The sequence below is a fragment of the Rattus norvegicus genome, chromosome 1 (assembly GCF_021556685.1).
Source record: "Rattus norvegicus strain SHRSP/BbbUtx chromosome 1, alternate assembly SHRSP_T2T, whole genome shotgun sequence".
NCBI lineage: Eukaryota > Metazoa > Chordata > Mammalia > Rodentia > Muridae > Rattus > Rattus norvegicus.
In genome coordinates, this window is record NC_141534.1 from 102,324,206 (window position 1) to 102,337,499 (window position 13,294).

The following is a 13,294-nucleotide window of genomic DNA, read 5'->3' on the forward strand; positions in this document are numbered from 1 at the left end:
AAATGACCAATATATTACATGATAAAATAGCCGTGCTGATCTTATACTCTCCCGCTTTAAAAAGTATACACGTATATGATGTACTTCGACACACCCAATTGTCTCTTCACAACAAACCTCTCTACTACGTGTGTGTGTGTGTGTGTGTGTGTGTGTGTGTGTGTGTGTCCCACTACATTTTCTAGGATATTTTTGCATAGGGAGGGTTTATTTACTGGAGCAAAGGCACCTTCCCACTGACCGCACCAATGAAAATATGATACCCCCTCCAGTGTCTGTTGAGTACCTAGTGCTCTAGAGAGGGAAGTGGGGCCTTGTGTGCCCTTCTCCATCCATGACTGAATGTCGGTGGGCCTTGTCTTGTGAAGTAGGCACTGCAGATGTGACTTCCTGGGTGCAATAGCTGGGTTATTCCTGACAGTGTTTCCCAGGACTCCTCCCCAGAGGCTGAGTCTTACACTCTCCATGGCCGCTCAGTGCTGGTCCCTGAACCTTGGAGAGGGTGAGAATAGACTGTTCACGTATGGCTGAACAGTCAGTGGTCACTTATTCTTGTCATTCTGCCCAGTCACAAGTCTCTGTATTAACTGTTCCCTACTATAAGCAAGCTTCTCTGACCAGGACTGAGATTAGGGCTACATCATTTAACAATCTTTACAACAAGTGCTAGGGTTTCCCTCTAGTCACACTCTTTTTCTTCCACACATTTGTACAAATCATAGTGTCAGGAGATTGAGCTAGCTCCTGGATCCATAGTCAAAGCACAGGGAACAAGGAATATTTGACGTTTAGCTCTCTTTCTCTCCATTTCTTAACACTCAGGACTCAGCACTTGAGACCGTAGCATCCACAATGGATGGATCCTTTCACCTCAGTTAAACTACTTTTTAAAACATGCTAACTCATGCCCACATAAGCTGGACAATTTGTCGTTGAGGTTCCCTTCTGTGATTCCACATCCTGTCAAGCCTTCAGGAAAAACCACACAGAGGATAGTGAAGCCACATCGAGAGAATTTAGGTTCCCAACGCCGAGTACCTGTGGTTCAAAAGAAATGCGTCATTGCAGGGTTCCGTGTCATTTGAAGACATTGCTGTGGACTTCACCTGGGATGAATGGCAGCATCTGGATGTGGCACAGAGGAGACTCTACAGGGACGTGATGCTGGAGAACTACAGCAGCCTCCTGTTCTTGGGTAAGGCTGGCCGTAACCCTCAGTACCAATTGCATTTTTAGATGGTAATTTTAGGTATTATTGTTGGCTTTGTGGGGGGACGGAGTATTCAAGACAGCCTGTGCTACAGAGCGAGTATCTGAGCAGCTAGGTCTACAGAAAGAAACCCTGTGTTGGGAGGCTGGGCTTACTCATTACTCCCATGTGTATCTCAGTAAGAATTCCCTGTCTTCTGTCCATTCCTCTCCCCTGGATGTTTTTAGTATTCTAAGTATTGCTGGTTTCTTGTTGTTGTTTTGTTTTTGCTCTTTACTTTTCTCACTACTGCAGCACACTAAACGTCACTTGCAAATCAGATAAGCACTGTCTGGGGTTTGTTTGTTTGTTTTGTTTGTTTGGGGGTGTGTTTTGTTCGTTTTTGGTGTCAGGAGTAGGATATTTTATGACATATAGATTATGACATTTAGGTTATGTTTTTCCTTTTCCTGGGCAGACATAAGGAAACTTCTGTTCACAACTATGAAGTGAATAGATAAGCCAAAAGAAAGGTCCATCAATTCCAGCTTAGACAATAAGTGAATTTGCTGGGATCCTTGGAGAACAAGGGCATTCAGACAACCGTAGCACTAAGAGGTTGCCACCCTACTCAGGTTACACCTGTCACATAGTTGTCTCTAAAAGCCGGTCCTGAATGGAATGTTGGTCGAGTTTGTGACAGCTCTGTGTGGAAATTTCCAGAGACCCACGATACATCATCATCCCAGAGCCAGGTATGCACTCTATGTTCCAGTGTTGCCATGACTGTGGATAGGAGTCTCCTGCAGGTCACCACAGCTACTGGACTTTAAGCTCAGAGGAAATAACAACACTGTAGCTTCTAATAACCCACTCCTGTGTGCACGTCACCATGAGACCTCATTCACTTCAGTGAGTAGTGCTAGTCTCTGTGGCATAGTAGATATGTTCTCTACTAACGTCACCACAGGCTGGTGTACAAGAATTGAGCATCTCACCTTTGGAGGACATTTTAGATCCAGAGGATAGCACTGAACATGCAGGCTTTTATACTTTGGTTCTAATTGTTATATTGTGCGTGCATGTGAGTCTTTATGCCAGTGCCTTGGTGTTTTTGTTTCTGTCTATGATTGTGTTGCTATTACAGGGACTTCAGGGTTGTTCCTTGGGGTCGCTCTGACACTGGCAATATTGTTCCTTGAATGTGTTAGTTGTAATCTTGGGTTGTTTTTCTATTTCTGAAGAATATCGTTGGTATTAAAATTAGGATTATATTGAAATGGAAAGTTATTATTTAAAGTGTTGCTATTTAAAGTATTTTCCTATAGCCCCTAATGGAATGTGATTCATGTTTAATCCCCTGGGGAAGTGGGGTCCTGAAACAAGGTTTTACTATTGGGCGTAATCACTATCGTATGAAAGTCTAATCCTGTGTCTAGTTTATCTCAGTTTGTATACTACATAACTGAGGTTGGCCTTTAAATATACTTTTTAAATATTTACTTTATGCGTTGTGTGTCTGAGTGTGTGTCTGTGTGTCCAGGAGCCTGTGGGGCAAGGGTCAGAAAGGGGCATCAGATCTGGAACTGGAGTTACACATGGTTGTGAGCTGTCCTACGGGTTGGGCAAACTGAATTCCAGTTCTCTGCAGGAGCAGTTAGTGCTGTCTACCACTGAGCCATCTACTCCGCCCCTCCCATTTAAGTTTGTTTGTTGAGACAAGGATTCTCTGTGTAGCCCTGGGAATCCTGGGACTCTAGAGAGCAGACTGGGTAGACTTCAGATCCACCTACCTCTGCCTCCTGTTGGATCATGTAGTGTTATTTATATGTGTGCCTTCAGGGCTGACTGTTTGGGACTAGACAATGAATGTATGCATCTTGACCCCTTTGTTTGTATAAAACAGAGTTGTGGGGCTGGTGAGCTGGCTCTGTGTGTACAGGTGCTTGCTGCCAAGCCTGACCACCCAGGTTCAATCCCCAGGACCACCGTGTGGAATGAGCGAAGTACCTGCTAGTAGTTCTCCATCCTCCACATGTATGACATGGCATGTTCATGCTCAGACACACACACACACACACACACACACACACATACACACACACACAAATACATACATGTAGCAAACATTTTAAAAGTGACTTGTTGAGCCTAAATTGTTGTTGCTCTCACTAAGGCTTCAAGTTGATTCCCAGCACACACGTGGCGGTTGACAGTCATCTGTAACTCCAATGCCACCCCCACCAGAAGTCATCAGCCGTGAAGAGCTACCCATCAAAATCCTTATCACAACTTTTAAAGGCTCTTTTCAGTGGCTTCCTGCCGAGACTTTTTCTTTATGGGAGGTTGGGGGTGGAGGGGTGTTTTTTCCACTGTAGCCTTCAATGTCTGTTTGGAGTCTAAGGTTTTCTTTCTCTTTACAGCCTGATTTATAGGTAAGCTCAACTTTACGTTCCTCTTTCTGCTTTAGGTGTTTTTGTTTCCTTACCTTATATATACCAGGTATATATGTCTATAGACCTTATTACTAAAACCCGAGATTGGTGAAAGTCCACATCCTGCTGTGTTCCTAGAGGACATCATCTCAGGCTTGCTGTACTCCCCAGGCTGTGGGCTGTGGCCTTGGTGTGTGTAGACAGCCATGTTATAGTTTACTGAGATTTGTCTCTGAACGGAACAGTGCCTTTAATGCATCCATTGTATGCACATGGCTATTTCTGTTGTGTTGGTTGTGGGTTTTGAGACAGGGTCTCCCCATGCAAACCTAACTAGCTTGGAACTCAGAGATGGACTTGCCCTGACTCCTCTGGGATTAAAGGCAGGCGCCACTGATGTAGAAATGTGGCTGTTTATTATTTAGTGCATAGATGTTTCCCATTTCCATATGGTGAGTGCTGCAGTCCTAGTATGAATCTCACATGACCGTAGCTTCTAGCTGTTTTATGAGCTGGTCGATTTCTATTTTGTTGAGAATTTTTGTGCCTGTGTTCACTGGGGTTTTTGTACCTGCAGTTTGGTTGCTGTGTCCATGTGAAGCTTTGAAGTCATTGTAATGCTGGGGAGTGTGGTGACAGCTAAGCACACAGCTAAGGGGTGTTCTTCTATGTGCAGCAATAGGCTGACTCCCTCTCCTCTTCTTCCTCTTCACCTTACCCCTTTCCTCCCCTCCCTTCCCCTCTCCCCCTCACTCCCCCTTTCTCCTCCTTTTTGATTTTTTGAGACAAGGGTTCTCTTTGGAGCCTTAGCTGTCCTGGAACACATTCTGAAAACCAGGCTGGCCTCAATCCAACTCAGAGATCCGTCTGTGTCTGCTTCTGCCTGAGAACTTGGATTGAAGGCCTGTGCCATTACATCCCAGTTTAGGCTTTCCTCTAGAGTGTTGAAATTCTCTTAGTTGTGCCTGTTTGACTATACTGTGACAGTCACTTGCTGCTGTGTGACTGCTGCATCTGACTATACTGTGACAGTGACTTGCTGGTGTGTGACACTGTGTTTGACTATACTGTGGCAGTCATTTGCTGGTGTGTGCCTGCTGTATATGTTTGACTATAATGTGACAGTCATTTGCTGGTGTGTGACTCATCTCTCCAGTTTGTTTTGTTTTGTTGCCTTGTCTTCTAGGAAACACAGGGAAGATGTTTTCTTTTCCATATGATACATGTATATTGAGTGATCCTTACCTTCTATTGATTTTTAAACTCTGCCTGGGTTATTTAGTTTATTTATTTTTGAAAAAGCATCTTGCTACATAGCCCTGGCTGGCCTTGAACTCATTACATAGACCAGGCTGACCTTTAACTCAAAGTGATCTGTCTGCCTCTTCTTTCCAAGTGCTTGGATTAAGTACGTGTTCCACCATATATAGTAATTTATTTTCTTTAAAACCTTTTTTAAAATTTATTTTTATTTATACCATGTGCATTCGTTTTGAACAGACAGAAGAGAGAGTGTCAGATTTCCTGGAACTAGACTTACAGGCGCTGTGTGCCACCTAATATGGTTGCCGAGAGCAGAACCGAGGTCATCTGTGTGATTAGCAAATTTACTTAACCACTGAAACATCTCTTCAGTCCATTGTAGAATTTGTATTAAATATTCTTTTATGTTTCCTATTCACTTGATTTCTTAAAATTTCTGGAAATCATGATGCTGCTTGAAGGTGATATTCCAGTCAGTGAAGAATGTAAGTGTAAACCCTCTGAGGAATTTCACTGATCGAAGCACAGGTCCTGAATTTTGTCTTTCATCAGTGGACTGCACCCAACACCTTTGCAAAACTTGTTTATTCTTCACCACTTACAGGACGGTGCATGACCAAACCTGAGGTGATCTTCAAGTTGGAGCATGGATTTGGGCCATGGCCTGTGGTAGACTCCTCTGTCCGCAGCCTTCCAGGTCAGTGAGTGAATCCTGAGCAAAGGAGGGCAGCAAGAAGAGGACAGTTACCAGGGTGGTCATGTTGAAGGCTTCTTACCACCTTCCTGACCAGACACTTCATTTTTGTAGTTTCTGGAAAGAATTAGCTGGATCAGCCCATCGCCTAGCTTTTGGTTGTTTCTGGTGTGTTTTCCTCACATGAAAACATGCAAGTTTTTAGCTGAATGATGCCCCATTGCTGACACAGACCATCAATGAGGCCAGAACAGTACCACGTGGTAAGGTGAGAACAGAGGACTTAGATTAGAGCCTAGTCACACGCCCAAAGCTGCCACACTTCATCAGCTCCTAATAGACAGTACTCTCAGAGAAGACAGATAAAAATGCCCCCCTTCTTTAATTTATGGTTAGTGTTTTTAATTCTTTTTTTTTCTTTTTTCTTTTTTTCGGAGCTGGGGACCAAACCCAGGGCCTTGCGCTTGCTAGGCAAGCGCTCTACCACTGAGCTAAATCCCCAACCCCTTTAATTCTTTTTTGATTCAGTTCTTCTGCTTTTTTTCCCCCTTCCTTTCAGGCTTATATAACTTTGTATTTTTTATTTTTCCACCAGATGCACTTCTTCTGAGGTTTTCTGTTCCTCTTTCATGGATTCCATTCCACTTTATTTTTGTTTTTATTTTCCTGTTACCTAACCCTCTTTTCCGCTTTCCTTATCTGTCCCTGTTTCATTTTTATTTTCTCTTATACATTTCTTCTTTTTTGGTTGGTTGGTCTTTCAAGACAGTGATTGTATTGCTCTGACTGTCCTGGCACTGTCTGTAGACCAGGTTGGCAGTGAACTGAGAGATCCTCCTGCCTCTGCACCCCACGTGCTGGGACTAAAGGCGTGCCCTAGGAGGCTCAGCTGTCCATACAGGCTCCTAAACATTACCTGCAAGCAACGGGTTATACAATCGATAGAGCAAGTCTGCAGCTTTTCCTCCCTCCCTTTATGGTAAGAATAACTTCTACGTCTCACATGTGCCAGCCAAGCTCAGTAGTCCTGAGATAGCTCTCCCAGCAGCATCTCATGCAGCCCGTGACGACCTCAACTTTACTATCTTGGGGAGGATCACCTTGAATTTCTGAAATGGGTACCACCATGGGTCCTTTATGTGGTGCTGGGGATTGAAACCAGGGCTGTATGTGTGCTGTGCAAACGTGTTACCAGCTGGATTTCATCCTTAGATTTCAGCATCTTTTCTACATACAAATAATGGACACGGTGAGAAGGAACCGAAGAAAACAATGTAATTTAAAATTGCCTCTTCGGGGTTGGGGATTTAGCTCAGTGGTAGAGTGCTTGCCTAGGAAGCGCAAGGCCCTGGGTTTGGTCCCCAGCTCCAAAAAAAAGAACCAAAAAAAAAAAAAATTGCCTCCAAATAACCCTAAGCCACCTAGGAGTACAACAGAAAATGAATGCCTGTGTTTTAAATTTAAATTTTCTAAGCAGCAGTACTCAGAATGGACCCGCATCATATAGATAAAAAAATATGTTTGCCAGTATAGGAGTACTATTTTATGAATATATGAAAAAAGAACCCATACACATAGTTGGTGATAATAGAGAATTACCCACCTACTGTGGGGTTTTCAGACGTGAGACATAGAACAGCCATATGAGGCAAGCATGCTGTCCTGCATATATACATGATGAAGTCATGGGTGCCATGGCCAACCTTTGAGTCCCATGTTCACAATACAAAGATATGATGTCATCCTCAGCACTCATCATTGGACCCATTAAAAAAGATGATGATAATTTCAGATGCATTACCTAACTGAAAAGAATCAGATTGTGCTGGCCGTGGTGTCATACATGCAACGCAAAATAAATGAAATTTATTATATTCTCCAAAAGAACTGAAAATGTGTACTGTTATCACAAGGCAGTATTATTTTATGCTTTCCATAAGGATGAGAAGACACACTTTCGTATTTGAGTTACATGAAACAGATTTCAGAATTATTCATGGACAGTGGTATTTTTTAATATCATTTTAGGTATTCATAAAATGCCTGCCCAGAATGCAAATGACCAGGAAAACCACAAAGGACATTTGTGGCAAGTTGAAATTGCCAACACCCAGACGCCGAATGACAAAAGTGTTAAAGTAAGTAAAATATTTAACATGAGCTCTTATCGTATTTCAGATCTGAGCATGTATGTTGGAAATTACTTAGCACTGTTTCAAGAACTTAACCCAGAGCAAGGAGATGGCTCAGGGTGTGATGGGACCCGTGCTCCTTCCGGTGGCTAATGAAGAGAAGCCCTGAAGCTTGTTCTCTGAGCTTCGCGTGTGTGCCCTGTGTGAGTATGGATACATACACAAACAGAAATGTCATTTGAAAAATAGAAGACAGTAACTCGGGCATGGGAAGATGGCTAACTCGGTGAGATGCTCGTTGTAGAGAAGCATGAGGTCTTCAGTTTGGATCCTCATTCCCCGTGTCTAAAGCTGGTTTGGACAACATGTGTCTTTAACCAGTGCCATGAAAATTAGGAGAGCTTAGGTTCACTGGGGTTTGCTGTCGGGTCTAGTGAGAGACCTGATCTCAAAAACAAGGCTGAATAGTGACTTACAAAGACATTGGCCATCAGCCTCCAGGGACCTCACACATGCACACCCAGACACACATGTGCACAGAGATACATTTAAACTCGTGCATGCACAAATGTACCCTCACACACAGTTAGAAAGGAACCCATAGCTTAGTGTCGTTCTCTATTGTGTAGCTGTTAAGAGGCAGCAGTAGAAGAATGTGATAAGGTTAACGATAGTGGAAAATTATCCTGACACCATGATCAAACTGATTTGCCAAAACCTCAGTCAAAGTTCAGAGTGATATTTTCAATATTTTTGTATATTGTTTTACATAAAGGCAACTAATATTATTTGTAAATATATTTTCACATTAAAGAGATCTCCGGTAAACTGAGTAAATATGTGAAATCCTTATATATTTCAAACCAAAATCAGAAAGCACATTCTAGGAAAAAGCCCTGTTGCTCTATGAAATATAACTGATTCCTCTCGTTCAAGGCAGACCTGAAGGTGTCCCGGAAACTCCAACCCGGGACAGCATCCCAGGAAGATAAAGGATGTGTGAGGGCATTGATCCAGCAGCCTCAGCACACGAGGGGTCGGAGGAGTCACACACGTAAGAAAAGCGGTCGTCATAAGTCACCTCTCAGTCACTGTCAGAGGCCTCTTAATGAGGAGACGCTGTGTACACACAGACAGCACAGGAAGTCACAGGTGACGGGACAGAGAAGTCACGAAGGGGAGAAGCCATATGAAAACTCAGGATGTGGGAAAGCCTCCCACACCAAGTCTCAGCATCAGAGCACTCCCAGAGACGAGAAGCCCTACAAATGTCTCGAATGTGGGAAATATTTCTACTACAAGTCACAAATCATTGAGCACCAAAGAAGTCACACAGGTGAGAAGCCTTATGAGTGTACAGAATGTGGAAAGTCTTTCAGCTATAAATCACACCTCACTGTCCATCACAGAAGTCATACGGGTGAGAAGCGTCATGAATGTACAGAATGTAGAAAAGATTTTTACTATAAGTCCCAACTCACACAGCACCAAAAAAGCCATACGGGGGAGAAGCGCTATGAATGTACGCAGTGCCCTGAAGCTTTCTACTTTAAGAAACAACTTACCCATCATCAGAAAACTCATAGTCCTGAAAAGCACTTTAAATGTAAACAGTGTGGTAAAGCTTTCAACTGGAGGTCCAACCTGGCTGTGCATCAGAAAATCCACAGTGGGGAGAAGCCCTTTGAATGTAAACAATGTGGTAAAGCCTTTTACTGCAAGTCCCACCTCACCGTGCATCAGAGAACTCATGTAAATAAAAAGCTTTATCCGTGCTCACAGTGCAGGAAGGCATTCTACTCTCAGGCACAGCTTGCTCTACATCAGAGAATTCACACTGATGAGAAGCCCTATGAGTGTAAACAGTGTGGCAAAACATTCTACAGCAAGTCTGGGCTCACTGCACATCAGAAAACGCATACGGGCGAGAAGCCCTACGCATGTAAAGAGTGTGGGAAGGCGTTCTATAACAAGTACCTGCTCATTGAGCATCATAGAGTCCATACGGGCGAGAAGCCCTATCAATGTACAGAATGCAGGAAAGCATTTTTCTCCAAGAAACATCTTTCTCTCCATCAGAAAACTCACGCAAGTGAGAAGTCATTTTATTGTGCAGAGTGTGGGAAAGCTTTCTCCTGGATGTCACACCTCACTCAGCATCAGAGAATTCATACGGGTGAGAAGCCTTATGCATGTGAACAGTGTAGGAAGACTTACTACTTTAAGAGACAACTCACTCGACATCAAAGAACTCATACACACGAGGAGTCATGAGGTATAAATAACACTGGCGAATGCCACCTCTCTGTATGAAAGAAATAAGAGAGAAGCCCTGTGGTGAGTGTTGCAGATACAGACATTTTTGTCCCTCATGCATCCCTTACTCCAAGTCAGATGAGAAAGCCTAAGAGAGTAAAGAATGTATGAACTCCTGCTGAAGTGTATCATCAGGAATGATTAATGTAAAACCTGTGGACATTTTCTAGTGTAAGTCAGGTCACTCAACCAATGAGCCTATACTGGGGTCTATCTGCAAACACTGTTGGAAGGCATGTTCCTCATACTGTGTGTAAGAGAGTTCATGCATGGGGCTGTCTCCTATGGAGTTAAAAACTATACCATAGCTTTCTCATTCTTCCCATTACTTCAGTGTATTGTAGGTGGGGTAACACAGAACATAAAGGACAGAGGAAGGTGTTCGAACATTAAACCCCATCAGTTCACACCTGAAAGCTTTTACAGGTGCAGGCCCAGTGACATTAATGAAAATAGACACATTTTGAGATAGAAATTGGACATTTAGGAACTTGTTATGTGATATGTCACATAGAGCAAAAAGCAAAGCGAGATGTATTATTTCATGCTTTCAATTCTAGGTCCTGATACTGCAGGTTTACTAGGACTCAGCGATTGAAGATTGAACTTAGCATCATAGGCAGGTTCCGTTTGATATAAAGTAGAAAAGCCTTGTTGAAGTGCCCATGTCAAGTTATGACATTGCAGCCCCTGTGTTAAAAACCCATATAAATTCCCAGATATGAAGAGTATAAGGAGTACCAATACTTTTGAAATGAACTTAAAATTTAACCTAGAATCATTAAACCAATACACAGGATTAAACATAAGATTCCAGTATGAAGACATTCTTGAACTTAGCAACATAGGCAGGTTCCATTTGATATAAAGCAGAAAAGACTTCTTGACGTTCTCCCCTGTCAGACGATGACATTGTGACCCATGTCTTTAAAACCCTCAGAATCTAAAGAGTGCCAAAACTTGAAATTTATCTGGCATCAGAAACCCAACACAGAAGATTCCAGTAACATTCTTGAAATGAAAACATTCTTGCCTCCGTAGTCCAGGTGGCTCTTTTTACAAGGATTCACCAACTATTTATAGTATAAAGACTCCAGAAACAGCACTCAGCCATGCTTCCCACAGTACCAGCCCTCAGAGAGCTCATGAACATGAGAGCACATTTGAAGCTCACACATTAACTTGTCTTAAACGTGGCTCAGTGGCCGTGTGCTCATCAGTCTTGTGCTGTGTGTCTGCCCACAGAACTTTTCACGTGTCATCTTGATTTAGGATATTTTTGTTCATGTTCATTTGTAAATCAGTTCAAACTGTACACAAGATTGAATGCCTCCTCAGGCATGAGAATTTTAAATATGTTTACATTTTTATACTTGTTAACCTTTGAGACAAGCACTTGATGTGTAGCCTATGTGTCCTCAGGCTTCTGCATCCTCATTGGTATATATCTATACACACACACACACACATACACACATGTACAGAACATTCACACCCAATAGAAGTACAAGACATTCTTTATACATTAAGACATTGTACATCATAACATCAGCATATGTGATTTTCATCTTAATTTTCAAGTAGAATTGTATTTAAATGTGCTATTGGAGATTAAAATGTTAAACTGTACCCAAATAAACATAGTGATATTCCTTACCAATATATACTTGGCAATTTTTTTTCAGATTTTTATTCTTTATAATGCATTGGATGGAACCCACAGACTCATGCGTGCTAGGCAAATGCTCTACCATAGCATTTTAGGCAAGGTTTTGATGAATTTTTTGTCATTACCAGAGCTTCATAGTTGAAATTAATTGACTAAAGGCCACACATACTATTAAGTTGATGTGCTTTATAGATAGTAGACTTCATTTACTTGAGTGTCTTCATCATAACCACAAAGAATATGTGAAGTTTGCCTAAAAATATAGCAGTTGAAGGTTAGAGTACACCTCGCAACATGGCATCTGCCTTTGCGAGTGTACTTTATAATTGTAATCCCCAACACCCACAAATAATATAGAAAAACTTGGTCAGAAAGCATAATTCAAAGAGAAGGTACCAGCTTTATTCAGAGCCATGCCCTTAACCATCTGAGCTGCACCATCAGAAGTCTAAAATATTTCTCCAAATAGTGCCACAATTTCAAGATCAAACACTTAGTACATAAATGTGGTAGAAATTCCATGTGCACATAGTGATTGTGTTTCCAAATAGGTTAATCAATTATTTAAGGAAGCGTGGGAGACTATTAATAAGGCAAATGCAATTAAAACTGATAAACAAGATATCCAAAGCCTTTAGGAATAAGGAGCACATTTTAATCAGAATAAAATATGCACAGTAAATAACATCATAAACATGAGAGGGCTCCCCTTCTCATAGGAGAAGGGGGAGAGTGAGGCTGATATGATGTAAAGTAAATGAATAAATTAATTTAAAAGTGAAATGCTAATGGGATTCTTATATTTAGTGTGCGTGTGTGTGTGTGTGTGCGTGCGTGCATGCTCCACCATGTACATGTATAGATTGGAGGGCAGCTTCCTTAGCACCTGCAAATGTAACCCTTTAGGAATAAGCGTTTTTGCAGATGTAATTAAGCTAAGGACTAGGATATGAATAATGCTATCATGGGTTCTTCATATGAGCCCTAAAATCAAACTTTACTATCCTAATTAGGAAACAAAGGAGAAGATGTGTGTGGTGACACACATTTGTGCCCTTAGCTACTCTGTTGGGTAAGGCAGTAGGTTCACAATTTGAAAGCCAGTGTGGGCTATAGAGTAAGTACAAGGCCAACATGAATGAGATACTATTTCTCTCTCCCTTTCCCTCTCACCGCCCCCACACATGTAAAAGAATATATGAAAAGCTAGAAAAAGTTGAATCCTGTAATATAAGCAATCAGAGATAGGGACAGGAAGAAGAATGTAAGGTCGTCCCCCAGCTGTATAGTTAGTTCCATGCCAACAAAATCTATCTACATAAGATGAAAAACAAGGCTTTCTTCATAGGTAGCCATTCCCAACTAAAGTATGGCATAAAAACATGAACACTTGGCAGTAGTGTTCTAATAGGTCTCTAGGAACTGGTGGGTATATAACTAAGATGCTGACTCCCTTCCCACAGAATACGTGTTCTATCCAGTCAACCTTACATGGACAGTAGACAACACTGCTAGAGCCAACAACTCCGCCTCAAAGTTGGCCTTTCCTGGTACCTGGTTTCCAGACCTGTGGACCTCTGTGATCACACAGGAAGG

The 13,294-nt window shown here is 42.1% G+C and overlaps 1 protein-coding gene across 4 annotated transcripts in view; it reads left to right on the forward strand.

The window, feature by feature from the left end:
• The window catches only part of Zfp939 (zinc finger protein 939), a 13,456-nt gene extending 975 nt beyond the window's left edge, over positions 1 to 12,481 (forward strand). The window contains exons 2-5 of one of the 4 annotated variants that reach the window (XR_015650787.1): positions 1,069 to 1,195; positions 5,492 to 5,584; positions 7,760 to 7,916; positions 8,654 to 12,481. Coding sequence is in view for 2 of the 4 variants with exons in the window: in XM_087607146.1 (XP_087463272.1) it covers positions 1,069 to 1,195; positions 5,492 to 5,584; positions 7,610 to 7,719; positions 8,650 to 9,987 (1,668 nt within the window). In the remaining 2 variants the exon portion in view is untranslated. Of the gene's footprint in view, positions 1 to 1,068; positions 1,196 to 5,491; positions 5,585 to 7,609; positions 7,917 to 8,649 lie in introns of all 4 variants that reach the window. The other 3 variants (XR_015650781.1, XM_087607146.1, XM_087607152.1) reach the window with 3 other exon arrangements.
• The last annotated feature ends 813 nt before the right edge of the window (positions 12,482 to 13,294 follow it).